The sequence below is a fragment of the Schistocerca americana genome, chromosome 2 (assembly GCF_021461395.2).
Source record: "Schistocerca americana isolate TAMUIC-IGC-003095 chromosome 2, iqSchAmer2.1, whole genome shotgun sequence".
Taxonomy (NCBI): domain Eukaryota; kingdom Metazoa; phylum Arthropoda; class Insecta; order Orthoptera; family Acrididae; genus Schistocerca; species Schistocerca americana.
Window position 1 is genome coordinate 219,889,419 of NC_060120.1, and position 25,450 is coordinate 219,914,868.

The window sequence follows — 25,450 nt, forward strand, 5'->3', positions numbered from 1 at the left end:
TGTGTCCTTTACTCACAAATGATTTGCATAGGGATAGAAGGAAAAGACTTATTTTGTAGTTTGTTATTCTCAGCAAGGCTATATTTTTCATGAATAATCATATTTTCAACTAAAAATATTCACTTTATATTTTCTCAAATCTGTGTCCATTCTCATATGAGGTATCTTTATTGGTTTTGACAGTGAACTGGTATAGGAATCTGTTTATCAAATGTAGTGGTCACTGAGAACAAACAGATTAAACACACAGACTCAATAAGGCTTTTATCAAATATTACTGCCATTAAGATAAAGTTTTAAAAATTAAGCCTTTGATTAATAGTCCTTCTGCAGGTCTACTAAGTGTGAGTATATTGCAAGTAACATGTGTTGTATTTTGCGAAATGTTGATGTGAGTGATGTGGAGTTTTAACTGCTTTTAACTGTTATGAAATGAGGGGAATAAATATACATAATTTGGTAACCGGAGAAGTAGATATTATGTACAAGGTGTCAAATAAATAATAGTAAGTACTTTGGTATGTTGTTCCTGAGGCATAGGAGGGAAAAAACTTTATATAAAGTACTGTTTACTAAATCAAACAATGGAATCTCCAGGTTGGAATATCAATAAATCAAGGAATATATAGATTGCTAATTGCTGTGAAGATGACACATTAAGCTGCAGATTGGTGTAACTAAAAGGTTTTAGGAAACACACACCTCATCTCCTACCTTCCAAACTTTCCCGTGAAAGGCAAAGGTCCCGAGTTCGAGTCTCGGTTCGGCACACAGTTTTAATCTACCAGGAAGATTCATATCAGTGCACACTCTGCTGCAGAGTGAAAATCTCATTCTTGACATGTCATCTTTACGGTAAGTAGTTTTGTTGACTATATTGACTATAATGCAGTTTATGCATAATGATGCAAAATGCCTTTTTCTTCCTTATATTATGTGGCAACAATTCAGTAGTGTTTACCATGACCAGTTTGCCTCAATACAGTGTACTTGTGGCTGGGTCTCCTTGGCCACAGAGCCTAAAATACACTGGATCTTATCTTTTGGAAGTGTACCAAGTGTTAATCCAATGAATAGTGAAAGGCATGTATGATCTGTGAGATTACAATAGCTACTGCCACTGGATTCATCATAAGCATTAGCAACAGTAAAACAGCATGTGTGTAACTACTGTGAAGCTTGTATTGAAATGGATGACACACACTTAAAACTTTAATAGGGGGATGCCTGACAGATATATGTAAATATCGTGTTCCAAACATATTATGGGTTGTTTACCAGGAACTGGAGGATACCTTATGCTTATCATAATCAGTTCTAAAAATACACTTTTTAATATATATTCCAGTTTAAACATAATGTGTCATGACTGACAATGCATTTGTTTCAGAGGCTGAAAAAAACCCTTGTCTACCACTCGGGTTGCACTATCAGCTCACTGGCCATTACTGTAAAAGGACGCAAGCCGCTGGCTCATCTTGTTATAACTGCAGTCACCCACAACAGCACCCAGTGACCCAGGTCTGGCCACCTGGTGGTGGCACAATCAAACATCAAAGGCAGCTTCCCACTAAGGTTGGCGAACACAGTCAGTCCAAGAAATTGACTTGCAATCTACATTACAATTCCACCACAGCAGAGTACATTCTTCCTCATTCCATTAGGATTTGTTCACTTGACCGTGCTCTCGGGTCTCTCAGTATCTAATTAGACTCAGCTTGGCATTGTTCTTGGACTTGTATGGAACTTCCCAACTGTGTTTTCATTATCCCTTAACCTGAAACATTGGTCTCTCAGACCCATTATTCATTTTAAGCCCTGATTGTGGTAGCACTGCAAAATACCACAGTCTCTCTTTTTCAGTGTCTTTGTTTTGATACTTGCTGCATGTTAATCAGCATTCAACAATCGTATTGACTTTGTCAGTCTAATGATAAACTGTGTTATTTAGAACTGGGCATGAAAGTGGTTTCCTGCCTGACTGCATGTTTCACATTATATGAAATAATGAGGTAAAGTTCGATAGCTACATGTTTCTAAGTGTTATACACACATCAAAAAAAGTTTTGCATTACCCCGGTTCCCAGAACTCCTTAAGATAGAGGTTGACTGTGGATATTGTATCACAGACACAGTCCATTTGACTGTTCAGAGATGTCACTAAATCTGCCCAAAGATGTAAACAACCATGCATGAGCAGTGCCTATTAGATGGAGGGGGTCCGACAGCAGATCAGTTCCAGTCATTCCACCAGGAAGGAGGTACACAGCTTGTGTTGTCTGTAGTTCAACTGTGCCTAGATGGTCATTACCGCAGTTTGACTGTGTCAGCATTTTTACTTTGTGCCAGGAAGGGCTCTCAGCAAGGGAAGTGTCCAGACATCTTGGAGTGAACCAAAGCGATGTTTTTCGGATGTGGAGGAGATAGAGAGACAGGAACTGTCGATGACATGCCATGCTCAGGCAGCCCAAGGGCTACTACTGCAATGGATGACCGCTACCTATGGATTATGGCTTGGAGGAACCCTGACAGCAATGCCACCACTTTGAATAATGCTTTTCGTGCAGCCACAGGACGTCATGTTAAGACTCAAACTGTGCGCAATAGGTTGCGTGATGTGCAACTTTACTCCCGATGTCCATGCGAGGTCCAACTTTGCAACCACGACACCATGCAGCTTCATACAGATGGGTCGAACAACATGCGAATGGACCACTCAGGATTGGCATCACGTTCTCTTCACTGATGAGTGTCGCATTTGCCTCCAACCAGACAATTGTTGGAGATGTGTTTGGAGGCAACCCAGTCAGGCTGAACGCCTTAGACACAAAGTTCAGCAAGCACAGCAAGGTGGAGGTTCACTGCTGTTTTGGGGTGGCATTGTGTGGGGCTGATGTACATTGTTGGTGGTCATGGAAGGCTCCATAATGGCTGTACAATATGTGAATGCCATCCTCCAACGGATAGTGCAATGATATCGGCAGCATATTGGCGAGGCATTCATCTTCATGGATGACAATTTGCACCCCCTTTGTGCACATTTTGTGAATGACTTCCTTCAGGATAACGACGTCATTCAACTAGAGTGGCCACATGTTCTCCAGATATGAACCCTATTGAACATGCCTGGGGAAGCTTGAAAAGGGCTGTCTATGGATGATGTGACCCACCAACCACTCTGAGGGATCTACACTGAGTCGCCGTTGAGGAGTGGGGCAATGTGAACCAACAGTGCCTTGATGAACTTATATAGGCATGCATCAGTGCAAGGGGACATGCTAGTGAGTATTAGAGGTACCAATGTGTACAGCAATCTGGACCACTACCTCTGAAGGTCTCATTGTATGGTGCTACAAAATGCAGTGTGTAGTTTTTGATGATCAATAAAAAGGGCGAAAATGATGTTTGTGTTGATCTCTGTTCCAGTTTTCTGTACAGGTTTTGGAACTCTCAGAACTGAGGTGATGCAAAACTTTTTTTGATGTGTCCATATTTTTCTTTCAATTGACTTTTCAGATTTTCTTATTTTATACCATTTTATTATATGCATGAATTTATGTTACTTTTCAACTGTAGCATGAACTGACTAAGAGGACTATCTCAGCAGTTGATCTGAACTTTGAAGCTTGGGCACAAGAGCAATTATGTGAAATAAATGAAGAAGAAAATGGGAATTACAGCAAAATTTTTGATGTTTCTGATGCCTGATGCTGATTCTGATTTTAAGGTAGCTGATGGTCACCATGAAACAAATAATGATAGTAGTGAAGAAAATGCTTTATTGCAGGAAGAGCCTGTTGTGGCATGTACCACAGGTAACTAGTCATCATAAACAGTCTTATAACGAAGATAATTTCAAGTGGAAACATTGAGACTCAGAGTCTGTTCGAGCAAGAAAAACACGTCAACAACACAATTTGAAAGGAGGAATAAAACTAAAGAAACTAAACTTCTCCCAAACAGGCCATGAAGGCCAAATGGTACTGACTGGCAGCCGTGTCATCCTCAGAAGATAGGCATCACTGGATGTGTATATGGAGGGGCATGTGGTCGGCACATTGCTCTCCCAACTGTATGTCAGTTTCTGGGATTGGAGCTGCTACTTCTCAATCAAGTAGCTCCTCAGTTTGCCTCACAAGGGCTGAGTGCACCCCGCTTGCCAACAGTGCATGGCAGACTAGATGGTCACCCATCCAAGTGCTAGCCCAGCCTTACAGTGCTTAACTTCGGTGATCTGAATCTCAGATATAGGAGAATTATTTGATGATGTCATGTTGGAGTTATACCAAGTCATAGAACAGAAAAGAGTAACACTTGAGTGAAGTATCTTACCTCAAAGTAAAGGAAAATGGCTTATAAGTGCACCAAATGTGACCAACCGAGTTGCCTGGAAATGTAGTGGGAAGATGTGTTTTGACTTTGCAAAAGCTCTAATAATTAATATTTTCAATTAATTTATTATTACCTTCATTTATATTTTCTGCAATCTTTCATTTTAATCACGAATATTGTGATCAGTGTAACAATATTAACCATCATTTGAAGACTTGTTTTAAATGACTAGAGATACTCATGATGTTTTCCGTTAATTTTAAATAACATAAATTCTTTCTAAGTGCTGAATAGTATTTCATCTAATTATAAAATAAAATAGTTGACTACTCACTTAATTTTTGTCAGCTAATGTGGAGTTACATGATAAAAAATATAACAAGGTCTATGAGATTGCATGTTTCTAGTTAGGCATGTTTAAGAGATGTTCCAGGTTAAGAGTTAAATTAATTTTAATATTATACCGGGTGATCAAAAAGTCAGTATAAATTTGAAAACTGAATAAAACTCGGAATAATGTAGATAGAGAGGTACAAATTGACACACATGCTTGGAATGACATGGGGTTTTATTAGAACCAAAAAAATACAAAAGTTCAAAAAATGTCTGACAGATGGTGCTTCATCTGATCAGAATAGCAGTAATTAGCATAACAAAGTAAGACAAAGCAAAGACGATGTTCTTTACAGGAAATGCTCAATATGTCCACCATCATTCCTCAACAATAGCTGTAGTCAAGGAATAATGTTGTGAACAGCACTGTAAAGCATATCCGGAGTTATGGTGAGGCATTGGCGTTGGATGTTGCCTTTCAGCATCCCTAGAGATGTCGGTCGATCACAATACACTTGTGACTGCAGGTAACCCCAAAGCCAATAATCGCACGGACTGAGGTCTGGGGTCCTGGAAGGCCAAGCATGACGAAAGTGGTGGCTGAGCACACGATCATCACCAAACGACACGTGCAGGAGATCTTTCACGCGTCTAGCTATATGGGGTGGAGCGCTATCCTAATAAATCCCCATGCCATTCCAAGCATGTGTGTCAATTTTTACCTCTCTATGTGTGTTGTTCCATGGTTTATTAAGTTTCCAAATTGATACTGACTTTTTGATCATCCAATACATGTATTTATTTGTATGTGTAGTTACAACATCAGTGGTGACAACTGAAGTTGATAATTCATGTGTGTTTTTGGATAAAGTGATGATGTCAACACTGGCCAGGGTGGCCAAGCGGTTCAGGTGCTACAGTATGGAACCGTGCAACCGCTATAGTTGCAGGTTTGAATCCTGCCTCAGGCATGGATGTGTGTGATGTCCTTAGGTTAGTTAGCCTCAGTGTTAGGCTTCTTGCCGTCACTGTAAGAAGAATATTGTGGGGATACATCACACTCGGTCAGCTCCGGCTGAGGATTTGAACTCTCAGGCAATGGGCATTAAAATTGTTAGCCTCACATGTGACAATCTTGAAACTGACACATTAAAACTGTGTGTCAGACCGAGACTCAAACTCGGGACCTTCGCCTTTCGCGGGCAAGAGCTCTACCGAATGAGCTACCGAAGCACGACTCACGCCCCGTCCTCACAGCTTTACTTCTGCCAGTACCTCGTCTCCGCAATGTCCTTTCTTTCAGAAGTGCTAGTCCTGCAGATTCGCAGAAGTGCTTCTGTAAAGTTTGGAAGGTAGGAGGTGAGTAAAGCTGTGGGGACGGGGCGTGAGTCGTGGTTGGGTAGCTCATTCGGTAGAGCACTTGCCCGTGAAAGGCAAAGGTCCCGAGTTCGAGTCTCAGTCCGGCACACAGTTATAATCTGCCAGGAAGTTTCATATCAGCGCACACTCCACTGTAGAGTGAAAATTTCATTCTTGTAATCTTGAAACTCTTTCTGACAAATTGTTCATCAATGTGCGTATGAATGGACACCCCTACGATTACAAGTGGATACAGTTGGGGTGACTTCGCTTCTTAATTCTGACTCATATCTGTGCCTTGGCTCCCCTGCGGTGTCTTCTACTTCACGCTGTTTTGTCATTTACAACTGGTAACAAATCCCTATTTTTGGACGGTTTATGGCAGAGATGACATACAGGGTGGTGTCCGCCCATTGATATTCCTTGTGGTGGACAGTGCATTTGTGGAAAATTTGTTTGTCTTGGATGCTTTTACAGCATTTAGATTCACTCTCACTGATTTGATGTGCCGCATTTCTTATCATGTGCCCTATCAAGAAGTGGATTAACTGTGCAAGGAATATTTTGTCCTTGTCCTATCTCTGCCTGGGTTAGGCAAGGTCACAGATTTTCTCTTAAAACCGTGATAGAACTGTGTCCTCACCCCCCCCCCCCCCCCCTTCCTCTCAAAATCAGGCCACTACTGCTCACGCTTAATGAAATGATTAAGTTAAGAAAGCATGCGATAGGCTGACTGCTTTGGATGTTATTGAACTACGTTATCAAGAAACCAACTGGCAAGCTCCGTCTTTCCAGCGATTTCATGGTAATGATTAATGCACAGTCTGGGGCTGACTCATACTGCATCCCACACCCAGAACAACTCATGGCAAAACTGGTAGGGGGACATTATTTTTCTAAGCTGGATATGGCAGAGGTTTATTTACAACTGCCACTGGATGAAGAGTCGCAACAGCTCCTTGTCGTCAACACATCAAATGGTCTCGACAGGTAAGGCTGGTTAGTTTTTGAAATTACAAGCACACTGGCCCTTTTTCCACATTTTTTTGGAGCAACTTGCACATTGTGTTCCTGTTGTATCAACTACCTTGATGACATTGTTGTCACAGGTTGCACCACCAAGTACCATCGCTACAACGTATGGCTTCTGTATCAGACCATGTCAGATGTGGGTCTCAAGTGCCATTTAGATAAGCCATATTTCTTCCAAATCTCTGTTGAATATGTGGGTCGTGTCATTTCCCATAGAGGGATCCAGCTGACAAACAGTCATACGGGGTCTGTTCAAAAATTCCAGAACATTTGTAATTTCGCACCAATGGTGTGTTGGAGCAAAATGTGGTTGTCATCCCTGCACACACCTTTGTTTAATGTGTAACTTCTGGAAGTTTCATTGTTATATGTCTGTTAGTTATTGTTAAGTGCTGTATTGAGTAGAACGTTGTGTTGCAGAGTTTGCGAATTTTGAGATGGAAGAGTTAGAGGAGCAACATGTCTGCATTATGTTTTGTGTGAAACTGAGGAAAACCTTTACAGAGACACACCATCTGATGCAGGGAGCCTATGGTGATGAGTGATTAAGTCATACTCAGTGTTATGAATGGTTCACATTGTTTAAAAATGGCTGGACAGAAGTTAAAGATGGCCCTCATTCAGGACGCCCTTCAAAGTCTATCGATGATGCTCATGTCACAAATGTCAGTGAAATTGTGCATGAGAATCGAAGACTGACAGCATCTTGGAGTGCACTGTGTTGCCGCCAAGTTTGTCCCACAGCTCATGACTCAAGGCCAGAAAGACCTTCACTTTGCAATCTGTGGAGAGCTTTTGGGTTGTGCAAATCAGAGCTAGATGTTCGTTAAGAGAATCACACCTGATCATGAGGCATGGGTCTACAATTATGATTTTGACACCAAGGTTCAATCTTCACAATTGGTCAGGAAAGGTTTTCCAAGATAAAAAGTGCTCATCAGGTCAGGTCAAATGTCAAAGCCATGCTGATAGTTTTCTTTGACTTTGAAGAAGGATTAGTTCATCATGAATTCATGCCACAGGGACAAACTGCTAATTGATAGTACTATTGGGATGTGTTGCAATGCCTGCGAGAAAATTTGAGAAGAAATGGCCTGAAATGTGATGAGGCAATTCATTGCTTTTGCATTACAATAATGCACCCGTACATTCATCCCTGTTGGTGCGAGACTATCGCACAAAAAATGAAATCACCATGCTGTCTTGCCCTCTGTGGTCTCCAGACCTGGCCCCTGTATACTTTTCTTTAATTTCCAAAGTGGAAAATCACATTGAAAGGACAAAGATTTGCAACAATAGATGAGATAAAAGAAAATTCACGTCCTGCAAGAGGCATAACAGGACTACTTCCAGAAGTGGAAACGGTGTTGGGAGCAGTGCATCAGTTGTGAGGAGAGTGTTTTGAAGAAGACCACACTCAATAAGTAAAGGTAAGTGTAGAAAAAAATTGTGGATGAAGTTCTGGAATTTTTTTGGTAGACCTTGTACTGCAGCTGTTGAGGTCCTTCCTTGTTGGGCTGATGTGAAGGAGCTTCATGTACTTTTAGGTATAGTTTCATACTGCCACAAATTTAAACAGTGGGCAGATACCATGGCGTATCCTCTAAATCAGTTGCTCAAAAAAGCCATGTTATACTTGTGAATAAGCATTCAAGAATTTGAAAGATAGTCTTCATTGTGCCCTGTGGCCGCCACATATGAGCTGGTTTGACAGGTTGTTGTGGCTACAGATGCATCTCTGTATGGCTTGTGGCCATACTGTCCCATCACATTGTAGGTGGTTCTGAACGGCCAATATCTTTTGCCTTGAAGACGCTCAATGTGGCACATAAGAAAGACTCTTACATTGAGAAGGAAACACTTGATATTAACTATGCCATCAAGAAGCTTCATGTGTTTCTCTATGCTGTTAAGTTTCACCTATTTATTGTTGACAGTCCTTTAGTCAGTCTCTTTAGCCCTATGGCACATCTGCCAGACAAAACGGCCCATACATTTCAACAGTGGGCACTGTTCCTCAGTCATTATTGCTATGCAATTCACTTCTGTTCAACTGCTCAGCACTATAATGCTAGTGCTCTCTCACACCTTCCTATGGGTTGATCAGGATGAAGTCCTTTGGTTAAACTCAATGACAAAGCTCAAGCCACACTGAACTGGTTCCCTATTATGGGCTCCTGCTTTGTCTCGCAGTCAGCTCCAAGCCTGTTCTTCTCCAGGCATGGCAGTATATTCTGCAGGGGTGGCCAGAATGGCTACCAGCTTGAGCGTTGGGTCCCATCTGTAATTAGTTTGTGCTGTGCCATAGACTGACTCTTGACGATGGTGTAATTTTGTTGTTGAGAGAACACACTGTGCCATGAGTAGTCACTCCAGACTCCCTCAGTTGAGTTGATATTGCCCTATATTTGTCTGACCAGAAAATAATGTTATCTTTTCATTGGTTATTCAGTCTTTTTCTCATGGTCGTCTCCTTTTTGGCAGTCCCCTTCCAGAGATTGAAATGGGGGACTATTCTGGAACCTTTTGCCAATGGAGAGATCATCATGTTGCCTTTCAATTACTGGCCACATGGTTTGTGGATACACATTATGGCTGGCCAAGGCGGCCGAGTGGTTCTAGGCGCTACAGTCTGGAACCGCGCGACCCCTATGGTCGCAGGTTCGAATCCTGCCTCGGGCATGGATGTGTGTGATAGGTTAGTTAGGTTTAAGTAGTTCTAAGTTCTAGAGGACTGATGACCTCAGAAGTTAAGTCCCATAGTGCTCAGGGCCATTTGAACCATACACGTTATGTGTCTTTAGTGCAGTGGTTCCCGTTGACGTCTGCATCCTCATGCCATTGATCATTGGTGATTCTTCTGCCTTTGGGACAGTTTCCCACTCAAGGGCAAGAGAGTGCCCTGAATCTCTGTCCACTCCTTTGACCTCTCTGACAAGGCCGTTGGCTGAATGAGGGTGACTCCTTATGCTGGAAGTCTTCGGCCGCCATTACTAATGATTTTTACTCAAAATATAAAGTGGTGGGACCAAGGACTTTCCTACTATAATCAAATTTTGCATATTTTGATTCATTGATCTCTTTATGGGTTAGTATTGTGGGGTAACTCCTCACTTGCTCAAGAAGTATTCATTGTAGAAAATAAAGTAATAAGAAATGTGCATAGAGTTCACACAAGTACATCATGCAGCTATCTCTTTAAGCAGATGGGAACATTAACTGCACCCCCACAGTACATATATACTGTACGGCTGATAATAAACATTTATGATATTATCAACAACCCATCTAAATTTGGGAATAACAGTGATATTCACAAGTACAAACAAGACACATAAATGATCCACATGGGGCTGAGAGCCAGAGGTAGGTCACACTCAGGAACAGGTAGAAAGTAGTTATGTGTCTGTACTTTCAGTGTTCATACACTGTGGCAACTACTTTTAACAACAGATTTGATATCCAGAATGTTTGTAAAAGCTTGTAACGAACACCAATGTCCTTGAAGGAGTAGGGTTATGAAGCCATTCCAAGTAGAGTTTGCCATTTCTGCAGGCACAGGAAGACTGATATAGTACTGTTTGCATAAGATCTCAAACACATACCTGGCAAACAGCCGTATTTGTAAACTTCACAAATCATCAAATGAGACAGTTTTCGCTGTGGGTACTATAACATGTATGCTGGTCTGTAGATCAATAGATGATTGTGTCTGCACAAATAAGTCTTAGTTTAACTCACAGAGTAAAAGGAAATGGTGTGGTTTGATAAGTCTACAAAAATGTTATCTATCAAGCATCCATGAAATAGATGATTTCAGATAAGGCAGTATTTATGTGGCGGTGGCTGTAGGTATGGACATTGTTGTCCCTCTGGGTAAATACACAGGCCTCCATGTCTTTATAATTGAAACTGTGACTATATGTATGAAGGGATGGCATATATGAGGTTTAAGTGTAGTCCCAAGCCCATTCAGTAAGAAAAATTTCTTCCTTAGAAAACAATAGGACTCATTTCACAGACAGATATCTTTAACAGCAAAAATTCTGTGCATGGAGTGGTCAGATTAATAATCTCTTGCCCTGATTATCAGAAATTATATTTGGAATGCACCTTGTTGCTTACACCCTCCTCTGTAGATCTTTGCCAAACTGAGTGTCTTTGTAAGAAGTTTTAATGTTCAAATCCTTGGAAATCAAAAGCAGCAGCATTTAGGGAATCACATGCCACTGTGTTCTTCATACTACTCATGTGAATTGACAGTACCTCTATTACACTACAGTGATATAATGACAAAATGATTTTGTACATGTTGATGTCGCAGAAAATAAATTCTTTGATTGAAACAGTGTTTTAAAGCTGCCCTATGCTCAATTTATTTGCTAAATTCCATCATATCTGACGCTTAATTTTTAAAGTGCTGTAATTTTTGTGATATCTGTTTTATCAATGGAAACTAGTTTTGTGAGAGCAAAGTGCACCTAATGAGACACATTTTTTAAATTTATGTTCAATTGGATGAGAAATTACTTTTGAGTTTAAGTACATAATTCCACTCTGAGTCATAGTTCAACACTTTTTACTGTCTGGAACAAAAACCTTTAAGGAATAAAAGCACTGGGAAGAGAGTGAAAGAACTTCGGGACCCTTAAGCAGACTACTGCAAGATATATAATTATCTACTTTACACAATATTCTCACTGCTCATTCTGCTGAATAAATACCTTATTCACTTTAAGTAGACTGCCTGCAATGATACTTCCATAAGACAACAGGGGCTGAAAATATTTAAAGTAAGCCATCACTCTTAATCTGATTCTACACAATCAGAAATCCATCTAAGAGCAACACAAAATTATTATAGGGAAAACATGTTGATCTGAATTTCTTGATTAGTTTATCTGTCTTGACTCCATTTAAACTTATTGTTGAGCTGGATACCACGACATTTTACACAGTGTTCTTTTAGTGTATGTCCATGCTAAAGGTACAGATAATTTTTGCTTGACTAAAATCGTACGACTCCTCAGGAGATTAATATTTAAACTGTTTGTAGTGGATCAGTCATAAGGCTTTTCAGCTACTATATCATTTAGCCATGCCTGACAGGGACCCCTTAATTAATATGTTTGTATCAAGAGCAAACAACACATTTATTGAACTATATTTCAAAGTAAGAACATCAGTGGGTACAGTACTGACCCTTGTGAGATGCCACATACTCTAATAATAAAGTTTATTTCAGTCAAATGATTATATAAAATGTTTAATAGCTCTGCTTGTTTTGATTAACTGTCTTGTTCACAATACTGAAAGGCACTGTTAATGACACTATTGCTTAGAAACACTGTGCAATCCAAGCAATATAGATGTAATGTCTATCACAAGCAACTGATGAAACTATGCTTACAAAGTATATTACTAACATCTACATCTGTGAACTGACCATATGAAAAAACAACAACTGTTCAACTGTTCTAGCTTTGAAATTATGGCAACTGATTATTCATTGTTGTGTGAGGCCATAATAAATGTAGCAAAACTATATATTCCTTATCATACATCTTTAATTATGAAACTTCCTCACACATTAAAATTTGTGCCAAACCAGAACTCAAACATGAGACCTTTGCCTTCCATGGACAAGTGCTCTATTGAAGGAGCTACCCAAGCACGAAACACAATTCATCTGCAAAACTTGCAGAACTATCACTCCCGGAAGAAAGGGTATAGTGGAGACATGGCTTAGCCACAGCCTGGGGGATGTTTCCAGAATGGGCTTTTCACTCTGTAGTGAGTTGTTCTGTGACTTTGGTAAAGATTTTTCTTTCTAGTTCAAGTTATTTTAGTCCCAAGAATTAACTGTGCCATATCCTTGTTTTTGTGCATTGTATCTTTGTTTTTTAGAGGACAACAAAACTCAAAGTCCTGTAAAAATTTGTTAAAAAAAAAGAGTTAAATTTTACATGTGCACTGTCTGCCTTATACAGTTCTTCCCAATATTCTTCCCATAATTTCTTCTAAACACCACAACTGAGTTATTGTTTATGATTTTACGATATAGCACTTTTCTTGTATGCTCTCTTTGTATCTGTTCAGTATATTTTATTGTTAAGATTTGACTAATATCGTCAGATGAACTATTGACAACTGATTTTACATTTAAATCACTGAAGAAAAATGTATGTAAGAACAAACTGTTAATGCTGTTGCACAATGTCCTTTAATCGTCATAGAGCATTTTAATGAAACAAATATTCCAAAGCTAGTCTAGGTATTCAAAATCAATTTTCATTCTGTAGCCATGTGTGGGCTGATTTGAAGCATCAACTCTATGTGCCTTCAGTCACTACTAGTTAGTAATTAATTATCATAGTGAGAAACTGTGCCGTCTGTACTGGCTGGAATTGCAAAAATTGATACTACCTTTGATTTAGAAATTTGGAGAGTAGCTTGCTTTTTGCCAAGATTGAACCTCATTTCTGGGAACCCATCAGCTACAGTCACTCCAAAATGATGTCCTTTGTTGTTTCTCCCTTTACCCAGCCACAACAATAAACCATTGAGCTCTGTTGTTCGGAAGACTATTTCGTAACGATTCATTCGCTCACCCTTCCTCCTGTAATAGAAAACACAAAGATTTTTAATATGTTGGAAAACATTATTATTTACTGACAATTGTTGAATATAAAAATGTATATTAATATTAAAATTAATAATAATAAGTCTAAAATAATGTGCCATGAACATATAGAACAAAAAGTGCAGATTGAGAGTGAAGTAATAGAATCAATTGATTCTGTTTCGTATTTGAGGAGTTGAAGACAAAGACTGTATGAATGGGAAAAGAAAAAAGTATAGTAAGACAGGTTTAGAGTGCTTTTTGTAAATTAAATAGAGTACTCAAAACAAAGCTCTTGATATGACTAAAACACAATGTCTTCAGTCAATGTCTATTACCAGTACTGACTTATGACAGTGACACATGGACTTTTAGTGCAAAAAAACCATTAATAATCTAATGTCATCTCACTGAAGAATGGTGATGCATGTAGGGAATTACTAGGAGAGACAATAAGATAAACAGATGAACCATGCAGTACAATTGAGAGGAAGACATAATAATGACTGTTCTGAAAATGGAATGAAAGTGAATAGGTGATGTTGCAAGGTGTGTGAATGGAAGGTGAACTAAGGGAGTTCTTAGCTGGACTTCCAGATACAAAAAAAGTTCAAGACAATGACGTAATGATAAGTGCATACTTGACATAAGGAAACAAACAACAGCAGTGTAGATGCATGTTGGTGAAGACTGCAATGCACAGAAAAGTCAACATTTGGCCTTTCTCCAGCAAAGGATGACAAATTATTTGACTGAGCGAGGTGGTGCAGTGGTTAGCACACTGGACTTGCATTCGGGACGACGATGGTTCAATCCCATCTCCGGCCATCCTGATTTAGGTTTTCCGTGATTTCCCTAAATCGTTTCAGGCAAATGCCAGGATGGTTCCTTTGAAAGGGCACGCCCAATTTCCTTCCCTAACCCGAGCTTGCGCTCCGTCTCTAATGACCTCGTTGTCGACGGGACGTTAAACACTAACCACCACCACCACCACCACCACCACCACCACCACCACAAATTATTTAATTGGATAGATAAAAAGTCTACTCACCAAGCAGTGGCAGAACACACGCATAAAAGACTGTTGTGATTGGCAAGTTTTTGGAGCCAGTGGCTCCTTCTTCAGACAGAAGTGGAAGGAAGAAGGGTGAAGGAAAACGACTGGAGAGGTCTAGGAAAAGGGGTAGGTTTTGAGAAAGTCACCCAGAACCATGAGCCACTAACAATATGGTAAGTCTCCTCTGACCCGCAGTTCTGGGTGGCTTTCTGAAAATCTATCCCTTTTCCTAGAGCTCTCCAGTCGTTTTCCTTCACCATTCCTCCCTCCCCTTTTGCCTGAAGAAGGAGCCACTGGCTCCGGAAGCTTGCCAGTCACAACAGTCTTTTGTGTGTGTATTCTGCCGTTGCTTGGTGAGTAGATTTTTTATCTATCCAATTAAATAATTTTATCAATAAAGGATGACAAGTGGCTGCTGCTGCTGATGATGATATTGTCAAATTTCATGCAAATAGTAGTGACAGATTGTACTCATATTGGGGGTGAACTAGGCAGTTCTGAAAGAAATAATAAAGCAAGATAAGGGTTTACTGTCATGCTGATAACGAACTAATTAGAGCTAGTAGGGGTGGAGGAATTTCCCAGAAAGAATAGCATGAACTAAATAAACAGTTTAGCCATATATAGATTTGGGTCAACAATTGAATTTGATTAATTGCGGAATAACATATTTTCCAGCATTGGCTGCAGTTTACTGATAGCCACTCTTGTAGTCACATGAATCCTTCATCATCCTCAAGCAAACAAATACATATCTAACTGACTACATTTGATTGGAAGTAACTAAGGAATTTCAACCCTACTCTATGGGATACGAGCACTCCGAGATGCCCACAGTCTGGTGCAGGTGTGATACGCTGCCCACCAGGTGGCCCAATTACACACTTTTTGTGCATGTGTGAACCACTTGGTCACCCCTGCCCATGTGTCTTGGCTACTGGAATATGATCACATATGCTCCTGCCTGGCTACCTAACAACCCACACATCAGCTGTTTGCCCATCCCTGTTGGCCTGGGCTCCTGGGCACCTAGCTGTCCACAGATGGGCACTTGAGCTAGAACAGCCAGAACTAAGGGACTGAATATAGTTAACTGTTATGAATGATTGCAAACAAAATACATCCACAGAGGAAAAAACAATTCCCTTCCTTTTTAGTCTAATTATTTGAACTTTTGTGCTGACAAGTAGTAATTCTTGATGATTAGCAGAAGAAAAATCAATATAAACATTGACAATTACACCTACGTTCTGCAAATAGCTGTGAATTACATGGCAGAGGGCACGTCCGAAGTACAGGGCAGAGGGCAGTTCCTATTGTATTACATATTAGGGCTTCTTTTCATTCCATTCTTGTATGGAGCATTGTATGTAGTGTCCCTCTTTGCATGCTATAATTAGTCTAACTTTGTGTTTGCATTCCTTATGTGATGAATATGTAGGGGGTTGTAGTGTGTTAGCAGATTTCTCACTTAGCTGGTTTGCTGATTCCTGAAACTTTGCAAGTAGGCTTTCATGGAATAGCTTGCATCTGTCTTCAAGATCTACCTCTTCAAAGATTTCAGTACCTCCATGATTAGGGAAATGAGGAAATGTACAGAGTATATGTTGTGTATTGAGGAGAAGAGAGGTGGGCACATAGAGACTAGGAGGATATTTGGATGCTAAATGGAGAGTTGGAACTTTACAGGCAGTAGTGTTCATACAAGAGACGTTAGCTAGAGAGAGATTTTATTTTACACTTACCCTTTGTCAAAGAATTCTGTGTCATCTTCATCATACATGTCATCCACACCTTGAGTGTCATAATCATTATAAATTTCATATTCTTCATCTTCTTCTCGTGAACTTAAATCAGTGTAGTTTGTGCTTTGAGAAATGTTAGTGCTGCATAGAAGTGACAGGAAGATTGATGTGGTTAGTATGTTAGATGAAGTAAATGTATGAATAAAGTTAAACAGAAGTTCACATTTTAGTATGTTAATCACTTAAGTTACATCAGTCATCAGTAACAGATTTTAGTAACATGTTTTTGTGTACAAATTATACAAACCTATGAACACATATAATCAGCAAACAAACAATTACTGATTTATTTAAATTTCAGAGGGGAAAGTGCAGCTGTGTGATGGATTTACGCAGTGTGGAACTCATGAATGATAACAGAATTAGAAGCCAGATGAATCTAAACAACCTGTGTAGAGGGAACAGTCTGAAGTACGCTGATGTATAGAAGTAGTAGTACTAGAATTAGCAGTGATAGTAGTAGTAGTAATAATAGACAAAGAATAAGGAGAAAAAGAATTAATCTGAAAAAATACAGTGCTTTGCAAATAGAATTAGCATCTAATAGTTTCATGAGATTCTTGGTAGACTGCTTTGATTCTGTGGAATTCTCATTTTTTACCAAGAATATAAAACTCGTCATACTAATTAACGACACTTATCAAGGGAGATTAGGATGGAAAAATGTTTAAGATTAGCGTTTAATTTCTTTTTTGACATTAATGCCATTAGAGGATAAGTTTGTCTGGATAAAGAAGTTCCAGGACTCTGGCCACAGCCTTATCAAAGGAATCATTCTGATAGTCATCTGAAGTGCTTTCTTGAAATCATTCTGCAGTGTCTTGGACTATTTGGAATCTGATCTTCCTGAATAAAAGTTCAATGTCTTAGCCACAATCCTTAGAAACTAAAAACCAAATAAAAACAATCTTCAACAAAACAGCTTTCTTAAGTTATCCAAACATCAGAATTATGTGATTACATGTAATAAAACAAGTAAATAGCAAAAATGCTTTTATTTTTACATTAATTAGAATTCTTTTCTTAAGAGTATGAGTTTGTACTCATAAATATAAAGTAGAAGGGATAGATAAATAGTGGCTGAACATTAAGATTAGTCCAAGGAGATGGTTCCTTTTAAAATAGTGTCTTATTTCAGCAGCCAAACATAATCAGTGTTGTTACAGTCATAAACATCTATGTTTGGATAGTTTTGATGTTCTGTGAAAGAAAATTTTTGAACTAAAACTAGAAAACAAGCAAAACCCGGTACAATTTTCTGAGGTTTTAAGTGCTTATATCAACTAGTTACCAATCACTTGCTGATGAGTGGCTGCTTATCCTCATGTTTGAAAAACTTGTGTTCAAATATTTAATGGAAACACACATACAAGCACATATAGACTCACCTATTCTTAGATATAAATATCGTCTACTAAAAAATTATCCAATAGATGGAAAGGAGCTGTCAAGCAAAACTCATTGAAATTTGTTTCTAAACTTTATATTATAGTTATTTTTGTGCCGGTGTACCTAATCTTTCCACATTCTTGTATTTCCTATGAGCTTTAACCTCATCCATATTTACCTGACTTGACTGCCCCTTACCTCTTCTACCTCTCATCACTTCCTGGATCAGAGTAGTAAATTGAGAGGAATGACAAGGTAAGTGACTAATGGATGGATGAGTGGATGGATTTAAAACTGGTGGGTGCTAAACAATGTGGTCATCAGTGCCCTTTCTCAAGATTGTGGTACAAAGCCTCAGCCATAAAAAAAAAAAAAATCACACACATTGTCCAGTATATCTGTTCATACCATTGTTGTAAGTTAACAGTATTAATAAAGCAGTGGAAGCCATAAACATGACTGGCTGACCGAGGAACTAATAGGATGAGCCAACCACCCAAAACGATATTAAAATCTTCACCCAGTTAATCATTTTGTTTCTTGTATCAATGTATTTTTGGAGCAGGCTCCTTGTCTCTTCTGTTATCCTGCCCAAAGTATCTATAACTTCTATTCCAGCAGCACATCTTAAGAGCTCGCAGATGTTTATTTTCCACCTTCCTCAGTGTCCACATTTATGACCTGCAGAAGAATAACTGTTATCAAATAGTTTTTTTGCTATCTAGGGACACACAGTTCCATGTTATATTTTTTTCCAAGTGATTGTAATAGCTGAGATACTCCTTTTTTCACATTAGTTGTACTTGTTCCATCTGCTGTGATACAGCTTCTCATGTACGCATACTTGAACACATTTACAAGTGTCAGCTTATCAGCTTTAAAATGCGCAATTGCATTTTGTTTTCTGTCTCTTGTGTAGGTCATAATTTTTCTTTTGATTTCACTGGTCTCCATCTCACATATCAATCAGAGTGGTGAATCATCTTCAGTAGCTCATCCTTATTTCTGCCCAATGGCAATGCCATCAGCTGCTTCCTACTTAGTACAAAAAGGTATTTACTGTGTTTTTTAAGTGCTTATACTTTATATTAAAATAATTATTATAAAGAATTTGAGCTTTAAAGAGGGCTCTTACCTTTTGAGTATCTTATTTGGAATTCTGAAGAATGTCTTCCCTGAGAACTTAACAGCCATGCCATTACTAGAGGAATCGACATCTGGAAAGAATTCTTTTTATTAACACTTAGAAAATAGATTACCCGATTTGTAATTGTAACCACACTATCTTATCAAATAAGTAGTTATATGAGCACTTTTACACTGTAAACAACAGGTTATGGATTTACGTATAATTTGATCATAAGGAGGCTACTTAACTTCTAATGTGACAAGTTTCTTTGTTTCAAGAGCAGACATGGAGATGGAGTGTATGTAAATCTGAAACTGACTTTGTGTGAAAGCATCAACAAACCCAGACTGACAAATAAAAACCAATTATAGACAACTAACTGCCATCTGTATCACGTCTGCTGTGCAGCGAGCTACATTAATTTAAGTATTAACTGTATTTTTCTTACTTATCACTTCTTCTTCCGTGTGTTTTTGCTTTTAGGAAGCTTTAATTGTTGAGTGCTAGTAATAATGTTCCATAGATTTCATGTTTGTTTTGAATACAGTCAGAGAGAGTCCCTTTAGTCAGCCATAGTGCCAGTAGTGCTAGGGTTTGTTTTGAATACAGTCCGGAGACAGGTAGTGCTATTTGCATTGTTTTCTACAAGAAGTGTCTAGTAACCACAGTCTAGTCAACTATCAGCCGTCTTTAGTGAATTAGCAGTCTAGTTAAAAGTTGATTAACTCTGTACAGTAAATTGATTTCTTAGGATGGATAGGAAGTGTGACTGCTGTGTACGAATGCAGGAGGAGCTGGCCACTGTTCGCGAACAGTTGAAAGTGTTGATGGCCGCAGTCAGCCGTCTTCAGGCTGCTGCCTCAGAGTGTAGCGGCAGTGGGGGTCTAGTGCATTGCATGGTACACCCCAGGTGTTACATGCTTCACCCACTGTCCCTGCTGTCGAGACATCTTCGCAGGTACCGGGCGCGGTTGGGCCACCCTCTGCCCAAGGGGAGTGGCGGGTTCAGCGGCGTTCGCGGCGCACGAGGTGGAGGGTCAATGTGTAGGCTGGCCATGTGGCATTGCCCGCTCTGCCTGTGAGTGGACATGTGGCCACTTCTTCAGCAAGGTCCGAGCAGGCACACGGAGGGAGAGGTTTATTAGTGATTGGGAGCTCCAACGTTAGGCAGGTGATGGAGCCCCTCAGGGAAATAGCGGAAAGGTTCGGGAAGAAGGCCAGTGTTCACTCTGTCTGCTTGCCGGGGGGTCTCATCCGAGATGTGGAGGAGGCACTGCCGGCAGCGATAGAGAGCACTGGGTGTACCCGACTGCAAATTGTTGCTCATGTCGGCACCAATGACTCCTGCTGTCTGGGTTCAGAGGTCATCCTCAGTTCATACAGGTGGTTGGTGGAGTTGGTGAAGGCAGAAAGCCTCGCTCGTGGGGTGGAATCTGAGCTAACTATTTGTAGTATCGTTCCCAGAACTGATCGCGGTCCTCTGGTTTGGAGCCGAGTGGAAGGCTTAAACCAGAGGCTCAGACAATTCTGCGGAGATCTGGGGTGCAAATTTCTCAACCTCCGCTATCGGGTGGAGAAATGTAGGGTCCCCCTGAATAGGTCAGGCGTGCACTACACGCAGGAAACGGCTACAAGGGTAGCGGAGTACGTGTGGAGTGCACATGTGGGTTTTTTAGGTTAGAGAATTCCCTCCCTAGGCCCGACAAGATGGCTCCTGAGATGCGGCAAGGTAGGAGTAGGCAAAATGCAATAGGGAATAACAATATTAATGTGCTAATAGTAAATTGCAGGAGTGTCTATAGAAAGGTCCCAGAACTGCTCTAATTAATAAAAGGTCACAATGCCCACATAGAACTAGGGACAGAAAGTTGGCTGAAACCAGATGTAAACAGTAATGAAATTCTAAACTCAGACTGGAATGTATACCGCAGAGACAGGCTGGACAGTGAAGGGGGAGGCGTGTTTATAGCGATGAGAAGTGGAATAGTATTGAAGGAAATTGACGGAGATCCAAAATGTGAAATAATTTGGGTGAAGGTCACGGATAAAGCAGGCTCAGACATGGTAATTGGATGTCTCTATAGGCCTCCTGGCTCAGCAGCTGTTGTGGCTGAGCACCTGAAGGATAATTTGGAAAATATTTTGAGTAGATTTCCCCACAATGTTATAGTTCTGGGTGGAGATTTTAATTTGCCGGATATAGACTGGGAGACTCAAACGTTCATAATGGGTTACAGGGACAAAGAATCCAGTGAAATTTTTTTAAGTGGTTTATCTGAAAACTGCCTTGAGCAGTTAAGCAGAGAACCGACTCGTGGTGATAACATATTAGACCTTCTGGTGACAAACTGACCCGAACTATTTGAAACAGTTAATGCAGAACAGGGAGTCAGCGATCATAAAGCGGTTACTGCATCGATGATTTCAGCCGTAAATAGAAATATTAAAAAAGGTAGGAAGATTTTTCTGTTTAGCAAAAGTGACAACAAGCAGATTTCAGAGTACCTGATGGCTCAACACAAAAGTTTTGTCTCAAGTACAGATAGTGTTGAGGATCAGTGGACAAAGTTCAAAACCATCGTACAATATGCGTTAGATGAGTATGTGCCAAGCAAGATCGTAAGAGGTGGAAAAGAGCCACTGTGGTACAACAACAGAGTTAGAAAACTGCTGCAGAAGCAAAGGGAACTTCATAGCAAACATAAACATAGCCAAAGCCTTGCGGATAAAAAAAAATTACGCGAAGCGAGATGTAGTGTGAGGAGGGCTATGCAAGAGGCATTCAATGAATTCGAAAGTAAAGTTCTATGTACTGACTTGGCAAAAATTCCTGAGAAATTTTGGTCTTATGTCAAAGCGGTAGGTGGATCAAAACAAAATGTCCAGACACTCTGTGACCAAAATGGCACTGAAGCAGAGGATGACAGACTAAAGGCTGAAATACTAAATGTCTTTTTCCAAAGCTGTTTCACGGAGGAAGACTGCTCTGTAGTTCCTTCTCTCGGTTGTCGCACAGACGACAAAATGGTAGATATCGAAATAGACAACAGAGGGATAGAGAAACAATTAAAATCACTCAAAAGAGGAAAGGCCACTGGACCTGATGGGATACCAGTTTGATTTTACACAGAGTATGCGAAGGAACTTGCCCCCCTTCTTGCAGCAGTGTACCATAGGTTTCTAGAAGAGCATAGCTTTCCGAAAGATTGGAAAAGGGCACATGTCATCCCCATTTTCAAGAAGGGTTGTCGAACAGATGTGCAGAACTATTGACCTATATCTCTAACGTCGATCAGTTGTAGAATTTTGGAACACATATTATGTTCGAGTATAATGACTTTTCTGGAGACTAGAAATCTACACTGTAGGAATCAGCATGGGTTTCGAAAAAGACAATCATGTAAAACCCAGCTCGTGCTATTCGTCCACGAGACTTGGAGGGCTATAGACACGGGTTCCCAGGTAGATGCCGCATTTATTGACTTCCGCAAGGCGTACGATACAGTTCCCCACAATCGTTTAACGAACAAAGTAAGAGCATATGGACTATGAGACCAATTGTGTGATTGGATTGAAGAGTTCCTTGATAACAGAACGCAGCATGTCATTCTCAATGGAGAGAAGTCTTGCGAAGTAAGAGTGATTTCAGGTGTGCTGCAGGGGAGTGTCGTAGGACCATTGCTATTCACAATATACATAAATGACCTTGTGGATGACATCGGAAGTTCCCTGAGGCTTTTTGCAGATGATGCTGTGGTATATAGAGAGGTTGTAACAATGGAAAATTGTACTGAAATGCAGGAGGATCTGCAGCGAATTGATGCATGGTGCAGGGAATGGCAATTCAATCTCAATGTAGACAAGTGTAATGTGCTGCAAATACATAGAAAGAAAGATCCCTTATCATTTAGCTACAATATAGCAGGTCAGCAACTGGAAGCAGTTAATTCCATAAATTACCTGGGAGTATGCATTAGGAGTGATTTAAAATGGAATGATCATATAAAGTTGATCGTCGGTAAAGCAGATGCCAGACTGAGATTCAGTGGAAGAATCCTAAGGAAATGCAATATGAAAACAAAGGAAGTAGGTTACAGTACGCTTGTTCGCCCACTGCTTGAGTACTGCTCAGCAGTGTGGGATCCGTACCAAATAGGGTTGATAGAAGAGATAGAGAAGATCCAACGGAGAGCAGTGCACTTCATTACAGGATCATTTAGTAATCGCGAAAGCATTACGGAGATGATTGATAATCTCCAGTGGAAGACTCTGCAGGAGAGATGCTCAGTAGCTCGGTACGGGCTTTTGTTGAAGTTTCGAGAACATACCTTCACCGAGGAGTGAAGCAGTATGTTGCTCCCTCCTACGTATATCTCATGAAGAGACCATGAGGATAAAATCAGAGAGATTAGAGCCCACACAGAGGCATACCGACAATCCTTCTTTCCACGAACAATACAAGACTGGAATGGAAGGGAGAACCGATAGAGGTACTCAAGGTACCCTCCGCCACACACCGTCAGGTGGCTTGCGGAGTATGGATGTAGATGTAGATGTAGAACTGCATTACTTTACTATTTACTTCCATTAGTAAATTCTTCCACAAAACTCTGGGCAGCAGTAATACAAATAGCCACAATCTCGGTACTTCACTTCATATGCTGGCTGTTTGACTGCAGTTTGCTGACAAACAAAGGGACAGTATTCAATAATGTGCATGTGTTGCCTGAATGAAACAAAAATGTATGCCTTCCCACTGGTTAATGATGTGTGAAAAATAAATGAAAATGTTGGTGTGCTCAAAGCTACAACTCATGCCTCCTTTCTAATAGAAAGCAGTGAATTACAATAATATAAATGACATATTGGGATATGCTCACTTTCCCTGCCTACAGGTTGTCTGACAGGAGAAATGAAATGGAGAGGGTTGGCAGCAGGACACCTGTGTTTCTGCACCATAATAATACTATTTCTCATGTTATGTAAGTTCCAGGTTGAGATGAATTGAAGACTAGAAATTTGAAAGGGGCTAAGTGCAATTTTTGTAAAAAACAAAATTTTGCTGTTGAAAGGAGGCATGTGTCAAGCCCATTACCTGATAAGAAGTTCTACGTCTGTATGTGCTCCCATTAGTTTTCTACGGAGAATTGTAGATGGCATTCAACCCATGAGGAATGTTGATCTGCACTAAGTCCATGTTCTACCACTGGCACTCTGCTGTTCATCAGTTGACATTTGTTAATGAAAGTGGTTGAGGTTATGATGTGCTGTGAGTCTGGATACTCTGATGATTCAAAAGCAATGAAGAGACTATGAGAAAGTGTAAGTAGGAGAGTGATGGAGAAGAAAAGAAGATTGGCTGGTTTATCATACAAGACAGGAAAAGGAAAAGAAAGATCTCCCAAGCAACAGTCAAGCATGCAGGTATGGGAACAGTACATCAAATGTTAATGCTCCACAATGAGATCATCTATGTGAGACTCTTTGATTGATAACAAATAATATAATATTGTAACATTATAATGAGTCACAGTATTTGGTTTTAGATTCCTTGCAGATATGGGTATTCTTGTCATTCTTATGAATGGAACATAAGATGATCTTGTTTACTATACTCTACCAGCAAGATGAGCAGACACAATATATGTTCTTAACGGGGCTCATGGACATTATTCCAGTAGAACAGTGGTGAAATGGAAAATACCCAAACCAACAGAAAGTCATCACTAGCGCACAGATTTTCACAGTTTCTCATGGTATATTTTTCACTAAATCATGAAATAATGATTCAATGGGGTGCCCGTTTTTCCTTATTTCTAACAATCCTTTTTCATACTGTATTTTGTATGGTTCCCATATTGCACATTCTAAGTCACACTCCAATTTCATTCAGTTTTTCATTTTTGGTTTTATTGCTACCATAGTTGAAGATCTATTTCAACACCTGAAAGTTGTGGTGGGTGGAATATGTATGCTTAAAGAGTTCTTCCAGTAACAGTAGCTAACCACAGACCTTTTGCTAAAATAAACGTCAATTTTGTTTCATGAAACTTTACTTATGATGTGTTGCCTTATTGAGGTCCAAGAAATTGTTCTTTGGCTCAAATTTTACTATCTGAAAATATTCCTTCATTTAAAGAAACTGATCTCAGAACCCAGATATTTACTGGTCATTTTTCCAAATAAAAGAGGAATTGCTGTTAGAATTTATTACCTATGATGGGTCCTGACTATTACCATTGGAAACAAGCAAAAGAAATAAATACAAGAGTGAAAATGGTCTTGAGTGCTCTTGATAAATTAAATAAGTTTTTAAAATGAAGTTTTCAATGTGTATTGGACTGAACATATACAAACAATTTGTACACGATACAGTCATGTTAATATGACCA

The 25,450-nt window shown here is 39.8% G+C and overlaps 1 protein-coding gene across 1 annotated transcript in view; it reads right to left on the minus strand.

Annotated features, from left to right (window-relative positions):
* Nucleotides 1-25,450, minus strand: part of LOC124593905 (agrin-like) — a 669,506-nt gene that overhangs the window by 3,139 nt on the left and 640,917 nt on the right. Inside the window, exons 23-25 of the mRNA XM_047132256.1 lie at nucleotides 19,065-19,146; nucleotides 16,481-16,621; nucleotides 13,483-13,675 (exon numbers count right to left, since the gene is read on the minus strand). Coding sequence (XP_046988212.1) covers nucleotides 13,483-13,675; nucleotides 16,481-16,621; nucleotides 19,065-19,146 — 416 coding nt within the window. The remainder of the gene's footprint in view (nucleotides 1-13,482; nucleotides 13,676-16,480; nucleotides 16,622-19,064; nucleotides 19,147-25,450) is intronic.